General features: G+C 47.4%; 1 protein-coding gene across 2 annotated transcripts in view; it reads right to left on the bottom strand.

The window, feature by feature from the left end:
• The window catches only part of MTR (5-methyltetrahydrofolate-homocysteine methyltransferase), an 86,991-nt gene that overhangs the window by 19,336 nt on the left and 41,512 nt on the right, over positions 1-26,143 (bottom strand). For both annotated transcript variants that reach the window (XM_005291180.5, XM_065589064.1), the window contains 6 exons: positions 25,145-25,297; positions 24,351-24,458; positions 20,216-20,316; positions 12,604-12,671; positions 11,064-11,184; positions 4,074-4,155 (listed from right to left, as the gene is read on the bottom strand). In XM_005291180.5, coding sequence (XP_005291237.2) covers positions 4,074-4,155; positions 11,064-11,184; positions 12,604-12,671; positions 20,216-20,316; positions 24,351-24,458; positions 25,145-25,297 — 633 coding nt within the window. The remainder of the gene's footprint in view (positions 1-4,073; positions 4,156-11,063; positions 11,185-12,603; positions 12,672-20,215; positions 20,317-24,350; positions 24,459-25,144; positions 25,298-26,143) is intronic.

The raw sequence follows: 26,143 nt of genomic DNA, 5'->3' as shown, positions 1-26,143 counted from the left end.
GTGGCAGGGAGAGTCAGGCTTCAGTGACAAGCATTAATTGAAGATGAGGTCTAGCTAACCAGGAGCACGCTGGGCTTGTATAAAGCCAGGGAGTTGAGAACAGAAAAGGGCTTGAGGGAGAGGGTCTGCACTCACTCTCTGGACACAGGAAAAGCCCTGGGAGCTTGTCCCTGACGGAAGGGGTTTACTCAGAGGAGTTGTGGGGAAGAAACAGAGGGAAAGAGCAATGAGTACTTAAACTGTGTAAACCTTGGCTGCTACTGACTGGCTCCCTGGGCTGCAACGTGGATTAGTAGGTGGGTCCAGCTTCCCCTACCAACCTCTGGGGAAGTGGCAGATTGGGAATTGGCACAGAGCACCTCCTGGGACAGTGCACAGACAACTGGTCTGGAGGGACTCTGATACCACAGAAGGGGAAGACTATACAGCGACCTTGCCAGAGGGCTGAGTCATGAAAAGGGAGTGCTGTGAAGTACGGGAGGAGAGATCACTGCTGAGACAGAGTGACTGACAGAAGTGGGCGCCGGATCAGACGAGAGCTGATCCCCAGATCCAGCCACAAGGGGATGCCCCAGAAGTGAATGAACCTCGCCTCATACAGGGTCAATTTGCTGGAGGTAGGAAGGACCAAAAGAAGAAGTGGGTGTTATAAAGCATGTTTTGTCTGTGTATCTACTAGAGTTAGGATGTGGCTCCTTGAGTCCTTTACATGATTAGAACATGTTCTTTTTTGTCCATGTTACCAAAAAAAGACAGTGCCTGTACGATGGTATGAGAGTTCAGCCTGGCAGAGGAAAGTGCTGAGAGGAGGAGACCACTAACAGATTCCAAATAGCCACAGGAACCAGGCCAAGGCTCAGCCAGAGGATTCCACATTCTTTTCTATAAGCTATTTTCCTGTTCTGAGGAACAGCACATACCCCATAACTCCCTTGGTGGGGAGTTTGAATGCACCAGCATCTGTCTTAGCCCCACACGGCTATCTTCTATAACAGTTACAGATCAGAAGACAATGAATCAGTAACTAGCCTCACCCAGTTCAATAGCTTGTCACTGCAAAATGCCTTGAATTATAATCAAGGTCTCTTAAATTATTCATTATGCCACTGTAGTTGTGGAAACGGGCACTTAAATACAATGGGCTAGCCAATGATAGTAATTGAGAAGCAAGTCAGCCAGATTCAAATCAGGAAATCGTCAGAACATCTCAAGTGAGAAAACTACAATTAGGCGATTGGGGTCTGTGTTAGCTTTTTTCAGTTCTCGTCTGCAACCCCAAACTCAGGCAATTCAACTTTATCCTAAAAAAACAAACTTTTTTTCACAATATTGCTCAGATTTTGTCCATAACAAGCATTTTCTTCCCACAGAATGGGCAGGGAGGCTGATGCACAGAAACCCTATGTCTTATTGGATCTGCTTTAGTCCAGGGACATACACATAAAGGCATTGCAGAGGCACAGGGTTTATCTTTCATGCCAGCAGCTGCTTCCCCTGGGAATGTCACCTGAGGGTGTTTAAGAAGAGCGAATCCAGTAAGAAAATGCAGACCCCCATTAGCATTAACTCCAGTGGGGAAATCTCTGTGGGACTGCAGGTAAGAGGCAGGAGAAATGACACCACAGAGCACAGCTGTCCTGTTTCTGCCAGCATTTGGCAGATCCCCTTCCCAAATGTAGATCCTGAGGCCTACAGAGAAGTTTCCCTGAGGTTGGGAGGATATGGAAAAGAAATGATGGCGTGAAGGCGACTCTCCTTTTTTCTCCACATCTTCAAGGTTTTTTATCTCCTTTACCCCTGGAGCGGATTATTAGGTCCTTTGAGCAACTGTCTTCTCTACCGTTAGTCATTTTCAATGGCAGTACTTTAAGTCTTTACTTTCCTTTAAAATTTAAAGCATGCTGTCTTTAATGAAAGAACATTTTAGGAAAAACTCATCACTTAAAACAATCTCATCTTCTAGAGTTCATGTTAAAACTAAGACTTAAAATTTGAAATCCTCAAAGCTTCTTCAAACTTCTGGCTTACTGAAAAACCAGAGTCCATAAAGTTAACATATACTTTGCTTTTAGGCATCCAGTGTGGAGGATGAAAATGATATTTTTATGGAATCAAGGGGGCATATCTATAAGATACAGTACTGTAGGTGTTTCCCAAAAAGAAATTATTCAATGTGAAGAATCAAAGTTTGAAAAAAGCATAAGCCAACCAGCGGATAATATATTTACAAGCAAAAGCATGGAATTTGAGGTTTCTATTATTCATGTTGCAATCTACATGAGAACATAAGAACGGCCATACTCAGTCAGACCAATGGTCCACATAACCCAGTAGCCTGTCTTCTAACAGTGGACAGTGCCAGATGGTTCAGAGGGAATGAACAGAACAGAGCAATTTATCAAATGATCCATCCCCTGTCATCCAGACACAGATTCTAGCAGTCAGAAGCTTACAGACACCCACTCACTGCTTTTTCCCCTCTGTTTCTTCCTGCTCTGCCTTCCACGGGTTTTCTTCCCCACAACTCCTCTACGTAAACCTCTTCCTTCATGGACAGACTCCCAGGGCTTTTTCTGTGTCCAGAATGGGGTTGTGACCCTGACCACCCTGGCTAATAGTCACTGATGGACCTATCCTCCATGAACTTATCTAATTCTTGTTTTAACCAATTATACTTTTGGCCTTCACAGCATCCCCTACCAATGAGTTCCACAGGTTGATCGCATTGTGCAAAGAAATACATCCTTATGTTAGTTTTAAGCCTGCTGCCTATTAATTTCATTGGGTGACTCCTGGTTCGTGTGTTATGTGAAAGGATAAATAATAATTCCCTGTTCACTTTCTCCACAAAATTCACAATTGTATAGACCTCTATCATATCCCCCATGCTCCAGTCATCTCTTCTCCAAGCCGAACAGTGCCAGTCTTTTTAAAGTCTCCTCATATAGAAGCTGTTCCATACCACTAACCATTTTTGTTGCCCTTCTCTGTACTTCTTCCAATTCTAATATTTCTTCTTTGAGATGGGGTCACAAAAACAGCACATGATATTCCAGGTATGGGCATGCCATGGACTTGTATAGTGGCACTATGATATTTGTCTGTTCTTAAAATATTTAATTTTGTCCATGACTGCTTTAAGCATTCAAAAGCAGCATAGCAACACCATACAAATCTGATATAGAGACAGTGGAGGGGAGTTGCAGATATTTATTTTTCATCACATTTGCATTTCCTTGTGCTTATTTATGTAGATATTATACTGGCAATTTTATACAGTAGGCATTTGATATGAATTAAAACAATACGCCTTAAGGAGACGACCAGCTTCAACAATGTACTGCAGTGCTGGGTCTAGGGAACAAATCTTACTTTGTATCAGCATGGGGCCAGCTAGCTCTCAATGCAAGAGATGATTCCAACTGATAAACCGGTGAGTTCCTAAAGAATAATTTTGTAATCCTCCATTTCATCCATATATTGGCCACACCCTGATCATGTGGAATGTTACTTCCAAGGGGAAGTTGCCTGATGTCCAGCTCATGAACTGGCCTGCAAAGGATACTGGCAAGAGAAAAACCTCAAGCACTGCTTCATTTGCTGACACACTTTGAGCACTCCCCAGCTTGGCAATGAACTCAACCCAGCCTAGAAACCAGGAGGTATCCCTGACCATGGGTTTCCTCCTTTTGGTGACAGTGTCATGATGAGTACTACCAGGCAGGCCTTGTCTGTAGGAGTTAGCTTTTAAAAAGCAGGAAGAGGCTTATTGGTGACATTCCTAAGAGTTAACAGCTAAGCAAAGGGATCTGAATGGGTGTTTGCACGTGCACCCTTTGCTAAGGGCCGGCTCAAGACTCAGGCAAAACTTTATTCCCACTTAAACTCTCAAAATAGGCTTCAGTGGGATTTCACTGGTGCACAGGCCTTGATCTAGCCCCATGCACAGAGTGGCTTTTACCCACAGTGAACTTGCAGGATCAGGCCACTTCTTATAAAATATACAGCACTACAGGAAGGGGTGGGGTGGGGTGTGTCTGTTTGAGGGGGGAGAACCGTGATCCAGAACTTACTACCACCACACTCTTGGATGCATCCAGGACATGAATGACCGGTGCGCTGTACTGTGGGGCAATTTTCACAGCTGTATGTGTTCTGAAATGGGAAAACAGAACAAAAGTAAGTGTTGCCAAGGTACAAGGCTTTTCAAAACCATGATGCACTGAGACACTGTCAAGCTTGTGCTTTTTATAAAGATTTTAAAAAGCCAAGATCTCTTTTGGCAGACAACGAAATCCTAAATTTACAACTAGAACAGAAGATGACATTAATCCATTCATCTGCTGTAAATTGATCAATAAGCACAGACATAATTTATATGTATAGTGGCTCCTTCCAAGGGTATCAACATTCTTTACAAATATTGGGCCAAATTCTGTGCCAGCTTACCCTACATGTAACCTCACTGACTTTTAAAAGGTTGTAACACAGAACAGAATTGTGCTCACCAATCAATCAAGCCTCATAATACCCCGTGAGATTGACGTTCAAGGCTAAACCCACCAGAAAAAAAATTATAGTTCCTTCTAAAAGAACAGGAGTACTTGTGGCACCTTAGAGACTAACAAATTTATTAGAGCATAAGCTTTCGTGGGCTACAACCCACTTCTTCGGTTGTAGCCCACGAAAGCTTATGCTCTAATAAATTTGTTAGTCTCTAAGTGCCACAAGTACTCCTGTTCTTTTTGAGGATACAGACTAACACGGCTGCTACTCTGAAATAGTTCCTTCTGTACATCTTACAAGTACTTCTGTTTAAGTAGGCCTCTTGTCCTTTAAAAGAGTTCCACTAACACAGACTTTCGACCCAAGAGTACAAGCACCCACTCATTTGAATTGAAGGAGGAACTTTGTAAGTTGCAAGATCCTTGCAAGGACCAGTCACTAGGGGGAGACATGGTCTCTCTCGCTCTCTCTCACACTCACACACCCAAAATTCAGCACAGCATTTAAGTCCATCACTACTCAGCAAAGCACTGGAGCACATGTCTGAGTCCCACTTATCTTGGGCATGCACTAAAGCACTTTGCTGAATAGGGATGGAGTGCCAAATCACATCCTAGCCCAGTGTATTCTATGTAGTTGGTCTTTTCAGCAATTCATCCTGACAAATGGTGTGAAAACATGTGTGACTCCACTAGCAAGCAATATCTTGCTTGCTCAATTTGCTATCTTATCAAATCCCGCTACAACTTGATAAGGCAGTTACAGAAAAGGTAACTGGTGTTCTTCAAGATGTGTTGCTCATGTACATTCCACAATAGGTGTGTGTGCTTGCCATGTGCACTGTTGCTGGAAGTCTTTCCCCCAGCAGTACTCGTAGGGGAGCGCCCCTAGCAACCCCTGGAATGACGCCGCTATGGTACAGTATAAGGGGCGCTGCGTGCTCCCCGCACCCTCAGTTCCTTCTTGCTAGACAACTCCGACAGAGGGGAAGGAGGGTGGGATGTGGAATAGACATGAGCAACACATCTTGAAGAACACTAGTTACGGAAAAGGTAACTGTCTTTTCTTCTTCCAGTGATTGCTCATGTGAATTCCACTATAGGCAATTCCAAGTTATATCTGTTGGAGGTGGGTAGGAGTTCACAGACACTCGGAACGGAGTACAGGCCTGCCGAATACGGTGCCCTCCTTGGTCTGGGAGACGATCGCATAATGCGAGGTGAACGTGTTAACCAATCACCACATAGCAGCCCTACAGATGTCCTGGATGGGGACCATGAGCCAGAAATGCAGCTGACAAGGCTTGCGCCCTAGTCGAGTGTGGCGGGGGGACTGCTGCCAGGTCGTAACAGGTACGAATACATGAGGTGATCCAGTTGGTGAGCCACTGAGTGGAGATCGGCTGACCCCTTATGCATTCGGCCAAGGCAATGAACAGCTGCAAAGACTTCCTGAACGGTTTTGTACGTTCCAAGTAAAAAGCCAGAGCCTGTCTCACATCCAGCATGTGGAGGTGGCACTCCTCACTGGATGTGTGGGGTTTGGGACAGAGCACCGGCAGGAAGATGTCCTTACCCATGTGGACCCACTTGGTACCCCTTCGGGCACGGAACCAGGGATGAAGCCTCCACCAACTCCTTCCTGGGAGGCTGAGAGAGGGAGGCCAACGGTCTCTCTGAGGCTCTGGCCACCGAACGAGCCACCACGGGGGGCTGTGTAGGGGGCCACGGGACCCATTGGTACCATGGTGCCGGCCAAGGAGCTCGGTGCCACTGCACCTGCGGTGGTACCGGTGGAGCAGGCTGTTCAGCCTGACTAGTCTGGCCCATCGACTAATGACTGCGAAGGGAGGCTGGGCTGGCATACGATCTGCCGCTATCCTGGGACCGGGACGAGCGGTGACGTCGGGAACGGTGCTACCACACGTCTGTGACCCTGGTGTGGAGCGGGAGTACCGCTGGTAGCAGCTGCTCCATGACCGGCTTCGACGGGTGGATCCGCGACAGCAAGGTGCCAGCAATCAACGTCTGGGGCTGCTGAAGCGGTGCCTTGGCAGGGACCTCGAGCAATATGAAGAACGGGAATGGCGTCGATGCCCGTACCGCGAAGGGCTACGGTAGGCTCTCGGAGACAAGGACCTCCGGTGCTGTCTGTCCTGGTCTTGACAGGGCATGCTCTCCTCGCGAGGTCTATGGTCCCTCAAGCGGAGCGGTGCCTGGAACCCCTGCCAGTTGGTACCCAGCCAGACAACCTGGTGGGGGTTGATGGGAACCGGCGCAGACTGCACACAGGGTGGTTGCTGAGCGGTGAACGGTGTCGAGAACGTTCCCTAGACTGTGAACGATACCATCCAGGCAGCAACTGCAGGGATCCAAGCGGTGGCTTTCCTCTGGACCGGGGAGCCGACGGCGCCAGTGCCCCCAGTACCGGCAGAGATATAACATCCCGGGCCACCTGTAGGGTCTCCAGTGTGGAGAGTACCTGAACGTCTGGCAAGGTTGGCACGGAGTGGGCCAGGCTACTCCACTCATCTTGAGTCAGAGGCTGGGAGGCTGATGGGGACCGAGAGCTGCCCAACGCGGGTCTAGTCTCTGCCCCGGTCTTGCTCCGGTGTCTCGGTGGAGACGACCTCTTTTTTGCCTTCTTGGAGTGTCCCGTAGATGGGGAGCGGTGTCGGCCGGTGGAAGGCACTGAAGGGTCGCTGTGCACTGATGCCAGGGTGCCGACTTGGAACGGTGCAACCGTGCCGGGGTCAGGGCCGACTCCATCAAAATGGCTCAGAGCCGAATATCCCTCTCCTCCTTGGTCCTAGGTTTGAAGGATCTGCAAATCTTGCAGCGATCGTGGAGATGCGTTTCCCCCACACAGCGTAAACAGTCTGCATGTGGATTACTCACGGGCATAGGCCACTTGCAAGTGTCACACGACTTTAAGCCCAGGGCACCGGGCATGACCCGACCTGGGCGCACTAAACTAACTCTAAACTAAACTACTTTGAACTACAGGTACTACTAACTATGAACTAACAGAGTCCAAGAGGGAAGCTACAGCAAAGCTGGAGAAGAGCAGTTCCGACACACCTTCACTGGCGGCAAAAAGGAACTGAGGGTGGGGGAAGCTTGCAGCACCCCTTATACTACGCCATAGCAACGCCAATCCAGGGGCTGCTATGGGCACTCCCCTACGGGTACTGTTGGGGGAAAGACTTCCGGCACCGGTGCACGTGGCGAGCACGCACATCTATTGTGGAATGCACATGAGCAATCACTCGAAGTAGTAGTAAGTTGGTCAAGAAATGGATTTGGTGAAAGTAGCGTACATGGAATTGATGAGGCATTTCATGGGTGTGCAAACCAAGCATCACTTACACGTTAAGGGGCGAGTTACAGGAATGAAACTCAGGAAATTTTCTTGTAGCCTCATCTCATTCTGTCCTTTGCCATCCATGTAAGTTACACTCACTTTGCACATCAAACGAATGCCAAAAGAGCATTTTTCTGACCAATGTAACTTTGCACCACCATTTATGTCATTACAGAATTTGCTGCATCAGTTTCCAAGAGTGGTGCACCCCCTTACGCCAGAGTTAGATTTTGACCACAATTATTAAGTTAGAGACTCTAAAATGTTCTTTGCAATGACCATCTTCTCAGCTGCTCTAGGGCTTCCAAAAGCCTTAATTTCTTGCTTCCAGCACCGCCGAATTGCACACTCGACTACCTGTGGTACTTAGTTTTGACAGATGTGTCCAATAATGCAGTAATTAAAAATGAATTACACACACATAATTGTAACATGTAGATATGCAAAATTTAGCACACACCAAAACAGGAGAGCAAAGGGCAGAAGGATGGGTCCACGGTTTGGGCGCTGGCCTTGGACTGGGTTCAAGTCCTTGCTATGCCACTAACTTCTTGTGTCACCCTGGGCAAGTCACTTCTCAATCTGTGCCTCCGCTCCCCATCTGTAAAATAGGGATAACACCACTTCCCTAGGTCACAGAGGTGTTTTGAAAATAAAGACTGTGAGGCACTCAGATACTACAGTAATGGGGGCCATATAAGAAAGAATAAAAATTAACTAGATAGGCATGGCCATTTATTTTGGTGCTTATATGTACTTTAAACTTGCACTCAATGTTTAATTTCTAAACTTTAAAAAAAAGAGAGACAGAATTAAAGCATCTACGACCTTAGAATTATTTCAGAAGTGTAAATGAAGTGAAAATAATTCCACATTTTTGCACTATCAGTTTTGTATGCTGAAGTCTTGAGTTGTGCATTTATCAATGCAATGTAAAAATATAGCCCATAAGGAGGGAAATAAAGTAATATTTTCCACTGGGTTCTCATATTAATCTTTATATGCAGTGATGTTGTAGCAGTGTTGGTCCCAGTTGGACACAAGGCGGGTGAGATCGTATGTATTATGGATAACTCTGCAGTATTATTGTGAAAGCTACCTCTTTTGGATCTTTCTTTTGTTTCTTTTGATAACATATTTGGGGGTTCAGTCAACAAGATATAATATCTGCTTAAGGTCCAACCTCTTCCAACCTTCATTTTAATATGCAAAGGTGGGAAAAAATCTGAATGGACAGATACATGGCACGATTATACAGTGTGAGCGCATCTTTTTGATTTTTTTACATTATCTTTCATAAAATCATCAAGTGTAATACATTGCCATTATGTCTATGTCTGAAATTACTAAGAGACATTTTAGTAATAATGGAAGTATGTGCTTCTCAAAATAAAGACACCCAACTATGTACATCCTGTTTGTGGATTTGTGCATCTCCTCCTCCCTCAGCCAAACTTATTTTCCCCATATCCAAGCAATGACGGTGTTTGTAATATTGACATTCATCTATGGAAAGGAACTAGAATGGATACAACTTGGACTTCAGAGGATGAGTGCAGATGGCTTTTCATAAACAGCCTTTGAAGTGTATTTGTCTGAATGTAAAAGTAAATATGTGTTATTTTACTTTGAAGAGTAATAAAGAAAATGCCTCATTCTCCAAAATCTGTGATGAAGCAAGTGTCTTTGATTTAAAAGTCCAAATACATTTTACATGCATTGTATTCTGTGTCTGCTCACTTGTATATATGCATATACACAAAACTACACTGTATAACAGTGATTCTCAAACTTTTGTATTGGTGACCCCTTTCACACAGCAAGACTCTGAGTGTGACCGCCATTATAAATTAAAAAACACATTTTTTATATTTAATACGATTATAAATGCTAGAGGCAAAGCGGAGTTTGGGGATGGAGGCTGACAGTTCACAATCCCTCATATAATAACCTTGCGACCCCGAGGGGTCACAACCCCCAGTTTGAGAACCCCTACTGTATAGTAAAATGCACATATGTAAATTATTACTCTACAAAATCTGAGATGAAGCTTATATGCTTGTAGTTTACTTTGTCTTCATATGAATGAACTGTGCAAGGCTGTTTCAAAATGACGAAGCATTGGGACCCACAAATGACTAACATTTAGGGTTGGAAGCAGGTAGCCCTCCACTAATTAGCACAAAATTGCTTTGCTGAAAGTATCAATATTTGAAATCTCAACATTATAGGGAATGAATGAGACCCATGCAAGTAAAAAGGTTATTTCATAGGTTTAAAGGTTATTTTAAAGTTTACATCACAATGCAGGGTGGATTGCTGTGACAGTAGACGTCTTCTTAATCTAGTCAGTCCCTGTAATGTTACTGGACCATTTTGTCAAGGCCAGCTGGTCCAGGATTCATGGAACTACAGAGCACTGATCAGAATATGCACAAGCTGCTGGTAAAGAAAGAAGCGATGCTAACACTTTGACAGGGTCAAGAACTGACTTCTGCAATCTCCAGAGTTGTCACCTGCTTAAATATGTTCAGAAGGTTCATATTAGATGTCAACTAATGGTCAATATTGTTCTTTAGAAAATCATAACAATGACACTATTTCATTTTAATGTATGCGAGAGAATGAGATCACAGTCCCAAAACCGAGACTACCAAATTCGATATTTAGCGGCATGTGGGCAAGTGGCCAGAATGTGTCTCCCTTAGCCTGCTTCAACGGGACCCTGGGTTCAATCCTCAAGGTGCTGCACGCACTGATCCTGATCCACCAAAACACTTAAACATATGCTCAAACTTTAAGCATGTCAGTAGGCCCACTGAAGTCAATGGAATCATCACATGCTTAAAGTCTAGCTAAAGGCGAATCTGCATGGTGATCCATCTGCAAAGGGACATAGCATCCTTGGGACATGCCATGACAATGATGATGGCATAATCATGATATGATTAAAGTTAAGTACACTCAGAAGTGCTTTGCTGGATCAGAGCCAAATTGCTCACCCTCTTGCATGAGGGTGTGGTGAGGGTGGGGATCTGATCCATGGTGGTAAAGTGTTTTGGGAGCCTCGAGATGAAAATTATAACAGCAGCAGTACATGGCAGGGAGAAGAGTTACCCTTCTATGTATTGTAAAAAAAAAAAAAAAAAAAAATCTTATATTTGCACTCCTCTCCCTCAAAATATCTTACTTACTTAGATGTAGTTGCTCCTCCAATCAACAAAGGAATCTTGATCTCTAATCTCTCCATTTCCTTGGCAACAAAAATCATTTCATCCAAAGAAGGCGTGATAAGACCAGACAGGCCAATTATATCTATTACAGATTAAACAAAGATGGGTAAAAAAAAAAAAAAAAAAATCCACTTAGGAAAGAAGTGTTACCTGATACAATTTTTCATCTGTAGCTAAACTTTATAATATCAGCTTTGTGCTTCAGACACCAGAGAGAAAGTGTACTGTAAAAACACAGCCATTATTAATAAAAGATAGTATTTCAGAAGAACTGGATAGTAGTTTTGACCTAACTGGGAGAGACAAAATTTTCAGAAGAGACAAGGATTTTGGATGCCCAACCTGGGAGACCTTGGGCCTAGTACTGAGCATGTGCAGCTCCTATTGACTCCAGCTGGAGTTGGGAGGGGCCCACCAGTGGCACCTCCCAACCCACCTTGAGGCCTAAGGTGTCTTATGTTAGGCATCCAAGATGGAAGAACCAGATGCAGAAACCACTTCTTAAAATTTTGGTCAAGGTACCACAGTCTCAAAATTTAAATAAGGCTGTGATGGGGTGTGTACCGCGCACACACTCTGAAAGAGTTAATGTGGGCCTGAGAGGTAGCTATGCTACCTGGCTGCACCTGGAGTGTGGAGCAGGCTCAGTTAAAGAGTCCCAGCGGAAAGGGTATAGTTTTTAAAGGCAGAACATCTGGAGCAGAAAGGCGCTGCAGGGAGGAGAGGAAGGAATTCTCTGGGACTACAGCGGTTGTGAGGAGAGAGACCAAGGGGAGATTTGGCGCTGGGATCATCTGTCAAGAGGCCAGGAGACACATGGAGCAGCCACCAGGGCGAAGCAGGCTCCAGTGGTGAGCTCTGATAAAAGTGCAGAATCTGTACTTCCAGGAAGAAAGCCATAAGAGGACAGGCATAAGGAGTTAGATTACTATACACACAGCCCTTGGGGACCCCCATCTACCATACTGGTCCTTTCAAACCTCCCCATCTGTATTCCTGCATAGTTCCCATTCTTCAAGCCGCAACACATAATTTGATAGCAACTGGGACTTGGTCCAGACAAGTTCTTTATTGTCCTAGAAAGATGAATTCTGGTTTTAACATGCACTGGTTTACAAGTTCAGAATGGTTCTAGAGGCCAAGAGTTCTATTCCTAACTCTTTTTCTGACTTGTGACACCTTGGACAAATCACTTAACCTCTCCAAGCCTCAGTTTATCCATCTGTGAAACGGGTATAATAGGATTTACCATTTCACACAGGTATTATTTTGCCAAGTGTTTTGAAATCCCTGGATAAAAGGTGTCAAGTAAATACCAAACACAAGTAGCAATAACAATAAAAAAAGATAAATACTTAAATTCTGACTTATCTATGCTAAAGTCTTTGCATTGCCATGCTGTTCATAAGTTTCTCAAACTTTCAAAGTATGCCTCATCAGCAATATAGTTCAAACGTGTTTAAAATCAAACAGTTGAAAAGTACAAATGAAATCTCCGTACCTGCTTTGTTTTCAATAGCAGCTCTCAATATCTTATCACACGGAGTCATAACTCCTAAATCGATAACTCTGAAAAGAAACGTAATGGTACAAGCCTTCTTAAAGTTAACAAAAAAAAAAAAACAGTTACTCACCTGTTTGTAACTGTTGTTCTTCGAGATGTGTTGCTCATATCTATTCCAGTTAGGTGTGCGCGCGCCGCATGCACGGATGTCGCAACTTTTTCCCTAGCAGCTACCCGTCGGGCCGGCTGTGGAGCCCCCTGGAGTGGCGCTGACATGGCGCTCTATATATGACCCTGCCGGCCCGACTCCCCCTTCAGTTCCTTCTTGCCAACTACTCCAACAGAGGGGAAGGTGGGGGGGAATGGAATAGATATGAGCAACACATCTCGAAGAACAACAGTTACAAAAAGGTGAGTAACCATTTTTTCTTCAAGTGCTTGCTCATATCAATTCCAGTTAGGTGACTCCCAAGCCTTACCTCGGAGGTGGGGTCAGAGTCAAGGTATTACAGGCTGGAGAATTGCCCTGCCGAAGGCGGCATCATCACGTGACTGGTGAACGATGGTGTAGTGTGACTTAAAGGTGTGCACCAAACTCCATGTGGCAGCTCTGCAGATGTCTTGGAGGGGGATGTGTGCGAGGAAGGCTGCTGATGAGGCCTGAGCCCTCGTGGAGTGCGCCGTGACGATAGGCGGAGGGACCTTCGCTAAGTCATAGCAAGCACGAATACACGCTGTGATCCAGGAGGATATCTGCTGGGAGGAGACCGGCGAACCTTTCATCCGTTCCACTAGGGCGGCGAATAGTTGGGTTGTTTTTTGGAACGGCTTCATTTGGTCTACGTAGAAGGCAAACGCCCTTCTAATGTCCAGCAAATGCAGCCGCTGCTCCCAGAGGGTGGCGTGCGGTTTTGGATAGAAGACCGGTAGGAAAACATCCTGGCTGACGTGGAAGCGGGAGATGACTTTTGGTAGGAAGGCCGGGTGAGGTCCGAGCTGTACCTTGTCCTTATGAAAGATGGTATACAGGGCTCGCACGTGAGGGCCCGTAGCACCGAAACGCAACGAGCCAAATTGATGGCCACTAGGAAGGCAACCTTCCAGGAGAGGTAGAGTAGCGAGCAGGAGGCTAGCAGTTCAAAAGGAGGACCCATGAGACATGACAGAACTAAATTAAGGTTCCAGGGGGGACCGGGGGTTTCGTCGCAGGATGGATCTTTTCCAGCCCTTTTAGGAAAGGGCTCACTATAGGGTGTGCAAACACTGACTGCCCGGAAACGCCCAGGTGAAAAGTTGAGATAGCCGCGAGATGAGATTGGGCGTGTGAGGTAAGTGGATCGGGGACCGGATCAACAGGTCCATGAGGGTGGGGTACCAGCACTGGCGAGGCCAAGCTGGAGCCACCAGGATGACATCCACCTTGTCCCTGTGGACCTTGAGAAGCACCTTGTGGATGAGAGGAAATGGCAGGAAGGCGTACAGTAGTTGACCAGACCATGGAATCAGGAAGGCGTCTGTAATCGAGCCCTGACTGTGACCCCGGAAAGAGCAAAAGGTTGGGCACTTCCTGTTGGCTCGCATGACAAACAGGTCGATTCGGGGAAACCCACAGCTGTGGAAGCTGGAGTGGATGACATCCGGCCGAACCGTTTGCTCAAGCTGTCTGCCAGTACGTTCTGAATGCCTGGAAGGTATGAGGCTTGGAGAAGGATGGAGTGGGCTAGACAAAATTCCCACAGTAGGAGGGCTTCCTGACTGAGAGGAGACAACCTAGCTCCGCCTTGCTTGTTTATATAAAACATGGCCGTTGTATTGTCCATCAGCACCGCTATACAGTGGCCCTGCAAGGGTGACAGGCACGCAAGGTGGATTGCCCTGAGCTCCTTGATGTTGATATGTAGGGCTATCTCCTCTACTTGCCACAGGCCTTGAGTCGTCATGCTCCCGAGATGCGCTCCCCAGCCAAGCGCCAACGCATTTGTTATCAATGTGAGAATGGACTGGGGGGAATGGAACGGTACCCCGGTGCTTACTGTATGAGGGTCCAGCCACCAGTGTAGTGAATCGAGGATATGTCCGGCACGGTCAACACCATGTTTAGACTGTCGTGGCTCGGGCGATATGCAGACTCGAGCCACGCTTGCAGGGGCCTGGGTTGCAACCTGGCATGTTGCACCACATAGGTGCAGGACGCCATGTGACCCAGCAGCTTGAGGCACTGTCTCGCCGTGGTGATGGGAAAGTTGCAAAGGCCGGTGATTACCTATGCGAGGGCTAGACGACGGGCCTCTGGGAGGAACGCTCTCGCCCAGTTTGCATCCAAGACTGCCCTGATGAACTCTATTGTTTGTGTTGGGGGCAGAACAGACTTGCTGACATTCAGAATAATGCCCAAGTGGTCGAACGTGTCTCTGACCAATTGTACTTGCGATTCTACCTGCTGGCGAGATCAACTTCATATGAGCCAGTCGTCTAGGTACAAGTAGACATGCACATGGTGGTGACAAAGGAAGGCTGCCACAACTGCCATGCATTTGGTGAAGATGCGGGGGGCTGTGCACAGGCCGAACGGGAGAGCATGAACTGATAATGCGTCTTGTTTACTATGAAACGGAGAAAACGTCTGAGAGACGGGTTGATTGAAACGTGAAAATAAGCGTCCTTCATATTGAGGGCGGCATACCAGTCTCCCAAATCCAGGGACGGAATGATCGTGCTCAACGAGACCATACAGAACTTTGAGTTGACGATATGTTTGTTGAGTTCCTTTAGGTCCAGGATGGGTCATAGACCTCCCTTTGCCTTGGGAACGAGGAAGTAGCGTGAGTAGAACTCCTTGCCCCTGAAATCCCGAGGTACCTTCTCCATAGCTCCTAGGGCGAGGAGGGACTGGACCTCCTGAATAAGGAGTTGCTTGTGAGGGGGTCCCTGAAGAGGGACGGGCAAGGGGGGAGGGCGGGCGGGGAGAAGCAGAAATGGATAGTATAGCCCGCCTCTACCGTGCAGAGGACCCACCGGTCCGATGTAATAAGGGACCATGCATGGTAGAAGCGGGATAGACGGTTCAAAAAGGGAGGATAACTGGCCGGGGTATGGACTGGTAATCCATCCTCGTGTGCATCTTCAAAATGGGTGCTTAGGACTTGGAGGAGCTTTAGACTGTCCCTGGCCCTGCCCAGAGGGAGGACGCGATGTCTGCGCCTGGTGTATCTATTTCTCCTGCGGGAGAAGTCCTGTCTGGGTCTAGTGTGCATGCTGAAAGACTTGATTGTGTTTCTTGAATCTTTCAAGCTACGCAACCTAGAGTTGGTCTGTTCAGCGAAGAGCCCCTGACCGTCGAACAAGAGGTCTTGAATAGTTTGCTGAACTTCCGGCGGAAGACCCGAGGACTGAAGCCAGGTGTTACACCACATGGGAACACCGGATGCCAGTGTACGTGTCGCCACATCCACGGCGTCTAGGGAGCCTTGAAGGGCAGCTCGGGCCACTAGTCTGCCCTCCTCAGCAATGGCTCCCAGCTTCTGCTGAGAATCAGATGGGAGGAGCTCCTTAAACTTTTGGATAGCAGACCAGGAGTTGACTGCTAAGGATTGCGAGCTGATTAGCAATCTGTAGGGAGAAGCCACCAGTAGAATAAACTTTCCTCCCAAAGAGATCCAGACGTTTCGCGTCCCTTTATTTAGGGGCAGGCCCTTGCTGACCCTGCCTTTCCTTTTCATTTTCCGCATCCAGCACCCCTTAGTGGGGACAAAATACTTTCTTTCGGCCCCTTTGGCCGTGAGAGGAATTGAGGCCGGACTTTGCCAGATTGTTTTGCAATTCGACTGGATAGTCTTTATAACGGGCAGTGCCACGCTAGAGGGCCCTTCTGGAGTCAGAATGTTTGCCACTGGGTCCTCCTCTTCTACGACTTCCTCCACCTGGAGGTTCATATTTAATGCCACTCGCCGCAGGAGTTCCTGTAAGGACCAATAGTCCATGGGTGGAGGGCCAGATGTAGATGTACCCGCCACCGCCTTATCAGGAGAGGACGAAGAGGTGGCGACCGGCAAGATTGGGTCCGAAACCACTTCTTGGTCCACTGGATCTGGTTCCTCCCAGGCACCGGGTGTAGCCTCCACCGAGGATGGGGCTGGGTCCCACGACTGAGTGGGGTCCGGAGGACGACGACTGATGGTTGCCTCGGGAATATGTGACCCAGAGCGTGAAGGTGGCGGGACGCCTGAAGGACCGCCCTGGGCTTGGTGGTATGCCCAGGGGGTCCAGAACTACCAGTAGGGTGCTGAGGTGTCCCATTCAATACTGCCCAGGCCTGATCGGCGTACCTCTGATGCCCTACCTGACCTGAGGAAGGGTGACTGGGAGCAGGACAGCCAAAGAGGGGCAGTGCGCTGTGCCAGGGGGATTTCCGCGTCCCCCAAAGAGCGGGATGGGTGTCGTACGGGGTGGCGGGATCCGGATGGTGACCGGCAGTGCCATTGTGGGGAACAGTACCAGGAGGTCGACCGGTGCCGAGAGGCTGGGCCTCGCCTCAGTGGAGATCAGCCACAGGAGTGTGACCGTGAACAGTTCCGTTGGGGAATGGTGCCACAATGGAGAGCGGTGCCATGATGGAGAGCGGTGCCATGTCGGATAGCGGTGGTGGTGTGGAGAGGTACAGTGCTGCAATGGGGACCGGTGCTGCTGTGTGGAGCTGTGCCGGTTTGAGTGGTGCCGCAAGGTCTCAGACCTTGACCTGGACCTCGAGTGGGACCACGACCTGCTAGCTGATGACCACCTGGAGTGGGAGCAGCTCCGAGGATCGGGGTTGCGAGACCAGTGCCGCGAGTCAGACTGGCGCAGAGCATGGGTGCGGTGCCAGGACTCAGAGCGGCACGGTGGTGCTGGTCTGGGAGCAGACGGCCCAAAGAACACCAGTTTGCCTCTTGACGGTGCCGGGGCTCAAGCTGGTGTATGCCTCGAGACCGGGGACTTGAGCGCCATCATCTCAATGAGGCCTCTGGTAGCCTCAAAGGTGTCAGGCGTGGAGGGCAGTCTGACCTCCTCCACCTGCAACTGCGGGGAGTCCAGCGGTGCGGGGCTCCCCTGGGGAGCGGGGGCCCGTGCGGGACGAGGCCTACTGGAAAGCGTGTCGGCCTTATGTCCCTGGTCCATACCATGCCCTGCCGGGGATGCGACTGCCACCTCAGGCCTTTGTGGAGGCTTCTCTGTGGCCTGCTTCTTATGGGTGACCGGGGAGTGGGAACGGTGCCGGGGAGAGTACTTCTGGGCCACGGGATATCGCTGGCCCCTAGAAGGGCATGCCAAGTCCCTTTTCTGCACCGTAGCTGGCACCACCAGGGGGCGCTCCCCACCGAGGCGCTCGGGGCTGGGTCTTGAGGCAGACGAAGGGCAGATTCCATGAGGAGTTGTTTAAGTCTAATGTCTCTTTCCTTTCTAGTGCGAGGTTTAAATGCTTCACAAATCCTGCACTTATCTGCTTGATGGGCCTCTCCCAGACACCGTAGGCAGGAGTCATGGGGGTCGCCCATGGGCATGGGCTTGCTGCAGGAACTGCAAGGTTTGAAGCCCTGAGACGGCATGCCCTGTAGCCCCGTAGGGCACTCGTTGAAGGGGAAACCCCTTCAAGAAATAACAACTATATTTAACACTATACTTAACACTAAAGATAACTAACAATAGGGTAACTATACACAGTAGATAAGTAGAGCAGCTAGGGAGAAGTGGAGCACTTGCGAGCAAGAGACCACTGTTCCAACAATGGTCACTGGTGGTAAGATGGAACTGAAAGGGGGGGGGAGGGTGTCAGGCCAGCAGGGTCATATATAGAGCGCCATATTGGCACCACTCCAGGGGGCTCCACAGCCGGCCCGACGGGTAGCTGCTAGGGAAAAAGTTCCGACATCCGTGCACGCGGCGCGCACGCACACCTAACTGGAATTGATATGAGCAAGCACTTGAAGAAGAACAGAGCATTTTTGAATGAAGGTCAAAACACTTCATTATAAACCACTGGCCCAGTACTGCAGCATTCTATCATAGAGGAAGAAAACAGAAATCTGAAGGCAAAGGGGTGGATCCATTTTTGCAGGTTTATTATTTTTGGAAATACTTGTGACCCTGGAAGACTTTCAGCTTCTGAAGGGATTTCAGATGATAAAGTATCAGGGAGAGGAGGGGACTAAGAAACTGCACAGTACGACTTTTTAAAAAATGTGCATGGTATTTTTATTTATGTATTAAACAGGGATGGAGAGGAAACAGATATGAATAAAACTAAACACAAGTAGTATGGAAAGCAGTGATGTTTATGCTGATATATAACAATTTTGGTGGCTAATAGATGTATTTTAAACTATGATTTTGATAGTATTTAACTTCACTCATTCTTCCATTTTTCTGTTCAATTTTATTGAAATTTTGTTCAAATACTAATGTGGTGAAGGCTTTTAAAAAGTAGTAAGTAATAAGTTACTGATGGTAAAACATTAAGGTGGTAAATTTTAAGTGGGAAGGGGGCACGAAGAGAGGCACAGAATAAAACACAAATACAAAAAACTAACATCAGGGCTCAAAAAATCCACTTCCTTTGGGAAATTGAGGCAACTTCTACCACAAACTTATGTAGAACTTATGCTTTCCTCTACAAGAAAACTAACTTTCTATTCCTTATGATTGTGCAAATAACTTTCCAAACACTCTTACAGTGAACCAATACAGTGTCACCTTTCTAAATCTGCACAGGTAGCTCAAGTTCCTCTGCTACTGCTCATAACTGTGCAAAGCAGCAGTGGAGCAAAGCTGACAAGCTTCTGGTCAGTTCCACAAGCTGCTATTCACAACCATGTGGGCAGCAGCGAAACCAGCAAGAAACATGTCAGTTCCATGCTGCTCTGGCAGACAATGGAGTTCTTCATGGGGAAAAGAAGCCAAACAAAGGGTCAGGGAGGAGTCAAGTATCCAAGTACTCTGCTTGCTCCTAACCTCCACACCCTTTGCAACAGCCAAGATGTTCTGGATAAGGGACAACAACAAAAAAGTTTCATCTTCTTTCCAGCAGCTAGAAAAGGGAAGAACTTCAGATTTATAAGATGCCTATTAGCCAGAGGCTGATATAAAATAGAGGCCCCAAGCGGGATCCTGGGACAGTACCGTGGCTTAAACCCTCACTTTTCCCTCTTCCCTGCAGCTGATGGCAGGAAGCTGGATTTTTCATGTGGGTACTTCCCCTGGATTTTGATGGTGGGGCCTCAGTGCTTAGGTGAGCCTCTCAGCTTAAATTTAAAAAAAAAAAATTAAAAACATTCACAAAATCTTTCAAGTTTCAAGGGCTTGTGGCTGTGAAGAAAAGTTGGGAAAAAAAGGACCTTAAAGGTTCAAAAGCAAGATGGCACATAAAAGTAACCCAACGTTTATTTTTCTTCTAAAATCTTGTGGGTTTAGTTGTTGTTGTTTTTAACTCATAGGACTAGCAATCCTGCCCCTTGCTTTTTGCCCTACTCTAGTTTCTTCTAACACAACAAATTTTAGTATTAAATATTTAATTGTAATTTAGAAGAGAATATTATACTGTAAAGAAAACAAGGACATAAACGGCTAAGCTCATTACCTGAAATTGTTGCAGCCTAGTACCACTCCCACGATATTCTTGCCAATATCATGTACGTCTCCTTTTACAGTAGCTAGCACTATTGTGCCATGGTAAGGGTCCTGCAAGAAGAACAAACATCTCAGTATTTATAACTGTGAGGAAGGCTCGATTTGTTTGTATAGCACCTAGCATAATGGGGTCCTAGTCCACGAGTGGGGCTCCTAGGTGCTACTGCTACACAAATCAATATTAATGACAATTATTAACTGAAAAGTAACTGATTTCTGAGACTGATTTAACTGGTCAACTGTTTTAGAGCTGAACCCTATTTCGTTAGTGTTACATAGACTTGAACTTGTGTAGTACCTCTGCTCTAAAAAAATAACAATTGCACTAATATTATAGTTTAATTAGATAAAATAATTAGAACAACAGAGCACGACTGCTCAGAACCAAGTGCATGTTTGGGCCTCAAGGACAATTTTGATCTATTTTGAGTGTTGTATTGAAAGGGAAGTGAATTATGGATGGAAAGGGATTGAGGAGTAAAGTTTCACACACACCAAAAGAGTTAGAATCTTCTACAAATCAATAATAACGGTCCAGACTCTCTAGTCCAATCTGGCTATTTTATATGACACAAACTACACAAATTGGCCAGATTCTGGACATCAATGGCCAGCAGAGAATTACCCTTGATGATCAGAACCTACCAAGGGCGTAAATCTGGACGAAGGAGCTCTTGCACCAGATGCACCCCCAATGCTGGCACAGAGGGCACTGCCAGCGGTGTGGCAAAAGCAGAGCTCCCCTATAGTGATTCTCCCTCAAGAACCTTATGTCAGTGACATACCTTAGAGCAGTCCATAGGCTGCTATGATCCCATGTCTAGGCTGGTGCAGGACAGGGAGCTGTCATAGGCTCCATGATGGCTCCCCCCCTTCCCTGCATCAAGCAGAGCCCAGGCAGAGGGGAGAATGTTGAATATTAAAATATAACTAGAAATATACATTTTGAGTATCTTATCTCCTATACAGATCCAGGAACAGACACCAGATCTCCTTCTTGGGGACCCCGGTGCCTTTTCTGGGCCTGCTAGAACATTTCCCATTATGCATCTCCATAAATTTCAGTGTGCCTACTAATGAAGCGTTCTTTCAGCAATCATTGCTGCTCTAAGTAATAAGTCTTTTTGTGAGGTGCTTGCATCTCTGATCACTTGCAAATCCTTGGCTCCTCAGGGATATTGCTGTTTACTGAAATGGCTAATCTCCTAATATCTTAACAATACTTCTCTTTTAGGAGAGGGGGCACTTGACAACACCACACCTAATGATGGTTCGCTAGGAAACATCTTAGAGGAACTACAGTGATGAATTTTGCAGAGCGTATACTGTTGGAATACATACATTTTAAATAAATTTTAAAATCTATTTAATCAAGGGGGGGGGAACTATATAAAAGTATGATGACCTAGTAACCACAACAGACTTAACCAGAGATGAAAGCTCTAAGGAAATAATGAAATTAAGGGGAAAGAAAAAAATAAAATCTATACTAGACAAGTACTTTATTTTAGATGTATTCTATTTAAACATGGCCATTTCAATTGCTGTAAATAAGGTGGAGCGCTCAAATTGCTCTTTTTGTTCTGCTACTGGCTGTGGTTGCAGACAGGGCCGGTGCAACCACTAGGCAAACTAGGTGGCGGCCTCAGGCACCAAGTGGTTGATGGCACCAAAAAGCGCACTCAGGGGAGGCGTGGAGTGGAGGTGAGCTGGGGCAGGGGAGCGCGGGGAGGGCTGCCCGCAGCAAGTAACGGGGGGAGGGCGTGCAGGGGAACCGCTTCTCGCCCCAGCTCACTTCCGCTCCGCCTTCTCCCCGAGCCGCCCCCGCTCTAATTCTCCTCCCCTCCCAGGCTTGACGTGCCAAACAGCTGATTGGCGCCGCAAGCCTGGGAGGCGGGAGAACTGGCGCGGCGCCAGCGTGCTCAGGGGAGAAGGCGGAGCAGAGGTGAGCTGGGTTGGGGAGCTGCCGCAGGGGGGGGCGCCGCAAGGTGGAGCAGGGAGCTGCCGCGGGGGGGCTTCCCGGGTGGATTGGGGATGGGAAGATGCCGCGGGGGAGGGCGCCCCGGGCAGAGGGGGGTGGGGAGCTGCCCCGGGGGGGCGCCGCAGGGCGGAGCGGGGAGCTGCCGTGGGGGGGCTCTCCGGGTGGAGGGGGAATGGGGAGCTGCTGCAGGGGGGCGCCCCGGGCGGGGGGGGGGGCCCCACAGGGTGGGGAGCTGCTGCAGGGGGGCTCCCCAGCTCTTCCTCATGGCTTCACCCCAACCCCACCTCTTCCCACCCCTGGTCCGCCCCAGCCCCGCCCCCACTCCCCTGAAGATTGCAGCCAGGCCTGACTCTGCACTCACCACATAGTAAGTGGAGCGATCCGGCCCCAGCCTGCTCCGCTCCACTGGCTCCCAGGCTGGGGGGTAGGAGGGAACCGCCCTCCTGCACTCGCCGGCAGCGTGGCTGAGAGCCAGGGGAGCGGAGCAGGCTGGGGCCGGGTCACTCCACTTCCCACAGGAAGTGGCCAGCCCCCCCCCCCCCCCTCCCGTGGAGGCCTGGGGCGGGGCCCCCACACAGCCCCCCCGCAGAGGCCTGGGGCCCCACAGCCCCCCCCGCGGAGGGGCTGCGGAGGGCACCAAAATAGCTAGGGCGGCCCTGGCTCCCCGGGCCAGAGGGGGGGCGCAAGGTGGAAGTTTCGCCTAGGGCGTGAAATAGCCTTGCATCGGCCCTAGTTGCAGACCTTTTGTCCTCTCATGCAATAGATAGGGCTTCGCCATCCCTGCAGCTCAGTGACTGAAACAGTCCTGGAAGTAACCATGAAAAAGTGAAAAGTCTATCAAGTGTGCAAAGGTGCTTTCAGATGGAGGCTGCAAGGCATTCTCCTCCTGCTCAACAGCTATCTCCAGGAGCAATATTTCCAGGGGAAGGCTCTATAACCCTCATCCAGCAGAAGAGGCAGGAGGGTCTGCTCATCCTTTTCCCACCTTCCCCATCAGAGCAGCAATCTACATACAGTCAGCTCCTGCTTATTTTTAAAATCCCTCAAACTTTGTCTGCCTCCCTCTTTGGTGACATAACAGAGTTCACCACATGCCACAGAGGCCTCAAAGCTCACGTGGTGCCCAATCCAAGACCCCTTGAAATCAGGATCAGATACAGGCAGTCACCCTAAAGAGGAATACTAGAGTGCACACAACTTAAAATAGACAGGAGTTGGCTCGGAACAGAGAGCAGCAGAAGCAAGGAATATGTTGCTGCTGGGAATGGAGAGGAAGGGAAGAAAAGTCTGCAAAATCATTCTCCGTCAGAAGAGAGAAAAATCCATAAGAGATGGCTAAGGGAGGAGAAAGAGAAAAGACACGTTCTCTCTCTCCCATTAGATTATACAGAATTTTTCTATTCAAGTTCTTCTTTTCAGCATTTTAAAAAAATATTTAACCATTATTTCATGAAAGGCATAACCATGTAAAGAATCAATAGCAAATGGAAAATAAATTCTATATCAAGAGGCCTTGATGTCTGCAGCACAAAACTATAAATCCATTGAAAAGTATTCATCTAAGGAAAAGCCCAAGAAAACTTACAAATTTTAGATTTACCATTTCTCTGTGTTTCTCCCTTATCTTTTTAAATTCTTTTACATTATGCGGCTACAGAAATTTCCATTTGCCACAACATCTGCTGCTGACAAACTGCAGAAAACAGATCTTGCTGCAGAATTTAGATATGACATCACATCCAGGGTCCTGATAATTGCTAAGGCCATATGGGATTTGTCAGTTTCAGTTTACCAGCGTTTATTCCACAAACCTTGAGTTCAAACTAAAAAAATATACGACATTTCAGACCCAACCACAGACGTTCTGGTGTTTGGCTTCAGGTCACAGCCATGCAGAGCCTGAGCGTGCCATGTGATTTGCACTCCTAGCCCTAATTCATACAAGATCCACTTGGAACCAGGCCTAGGTTCACACACCTCGGTGTGCCTGGCTCTGATTTCAGGTTTTTAAAATCAAACAACTCATACAGATCAATAGCCCAGCTTCAGTGACTTCAGTGAAAGCTAGTTTTAAAGAGTTACAGCACAAGGGAGCACAACTTGCCTCTTCTTCAATGCTGCCGGATTTAGCTCTCTTTTCCTCTCTTTCCTTTTCCATGTAGGGAATGAGGTGGCCAACTGCCTTCTTCATAACTCGAGCAGACTTTATCACCTGAATTGACAAATGGAGGAAAAGTGTGTCAGACACAAAGAAACTACAGCCCTTCAAACAGCCTGTTTTTCTAACCAGTCACAGAAAACCTGCAAACCAAAATACACATTTGCAAATACAGATCCCAATCTTGCAGTTAGCTCCATGCTGTCCAACCCCTACTCCATGCGGAGCCCCACTGACTTCAATGGGGATGTGCCTGCATGGAGCTCACTGTAGGAGCAGGGCTGTGGGGCTCAATCCTGACGGGTGCTTAGTAACCACCAAACATAAATAGATCAATGTGAGTTGAAGGAGCTCAGCTCTTTTCAGGATCAGGCCCTTAAGTAAAGTTCACTAAAGATGAAATTACAATGCAATGGTCAAAGAGGTGCCCACCAAGCAGCATGGAAAAAAAGGTTTGGAAAAAAGACAGGGAATTGAAAAGAAAGGGAAGAAACAAAACAGAAAACCCAACAAAACCCCACCTACAAAGAAGGGTCATGTGCAATGAAAGAACAAAAAACAACAACATCTTCATAGCTACACCTACGTTTTTAGAATTCAAACATTCCATTTCCTTTGGAAAGGGAAGCTGGAATAGAACCATTTATGGACAATTATTATAAGCAACAACTGGAGAGATGATAGAGAGGCTAGGCTAAACTTGTGGAAATACAAGAGACAGGGGTTATTCCCTTCTTTACCTGAGGCAGAAACATCTTTCCAGCACCGAAAAGATCGCCAACAACTTTCATGCCATTCATCAGGGGCCCCTCAATTATGTTCAGAGATCTGGGATATTTATCATGGTTTAATCTTGCCTCTTCTGTGTCCTCAATGATGTATTTTTCAATGCCCTGAAAATTTTTTACAACATTTTTATTTTATATATAAAATAAATACACACACACACACATATATATATATATACACACACATATATATATAAACATACACACACATACAGTGTGTGTGTATATGTGTATGTGTTCTCCCCAAAAATTTCAGAGTCCTTTAATAAATAAATAAATAAATAAATAAATAAAATCACAAAAGCAAAAATTGATCAACTTTAGACTGCTTATCTTCAAGAATGCCTCATAACTATCTTTCAATTACGTTTTCTTGGACAGCCTTGCTCTCATTAAAATATGCATAAGATACTCCTGAAGGAATTCTGCACCAAAAATATTAAAAATTATGTGCACAATATTTTAAAATTCTACAAATTTTATTTGTCAATAAATAAATGTGGCTCCAGAATGTCAGTGGGGGGCACAGGCCACTGACTGCACTGAAGCCCCTACCTCCCCCGGTACAGGGACTCAGTAGTGAGGCTGTGCCTGACCCAGTGCAAGCACTGGGCCTGCCCCAGAAACACCCTGGGGCCCTACCAATCTGTGCCAGGTGTACCAGGTATGGTCAGGCAGGCTCAGCCCAGCAGAATCCAAGTGTGGAGGGGCTTAGTGTGTGGAGATCCAGGTGTGGTGTGAGACGTTTCTGTGTGGGGCAAGTTGAGGGAGGGCATCTCAGTGGGAGATCTGGATGCACAGTGGCTCGTTGCGGGGTTCCGGGTGCAGGGGCAATGGGACTCGGGGGGAGGGGGTGGCGGCAGTGGCATGTAAACCCATGTGCTCCTCCATGCCTCACCTCTGTTTGGAGGGGATCACCCCACCCCCACCTTCCCTACAATTTTCTGCAGG

Source organism: Chrysemys picta, chromosome 3, assembly GCF_011386835.1.
Source record: "Chrysemys picta bellii isolate R12L10 chromosome 3, ASM1138683v2, whole genome shotgun sequence".
Lineage (NCBI taxonomy): Eukaryota > Metazoa > Chordata > Testudines > Emydidae > Chrysemys > Chrysemys picta.
Note: the sequence above shows the minus strand (reverse complement) of the source record. Positions and strands in the feature narration are given on the sequence as shown.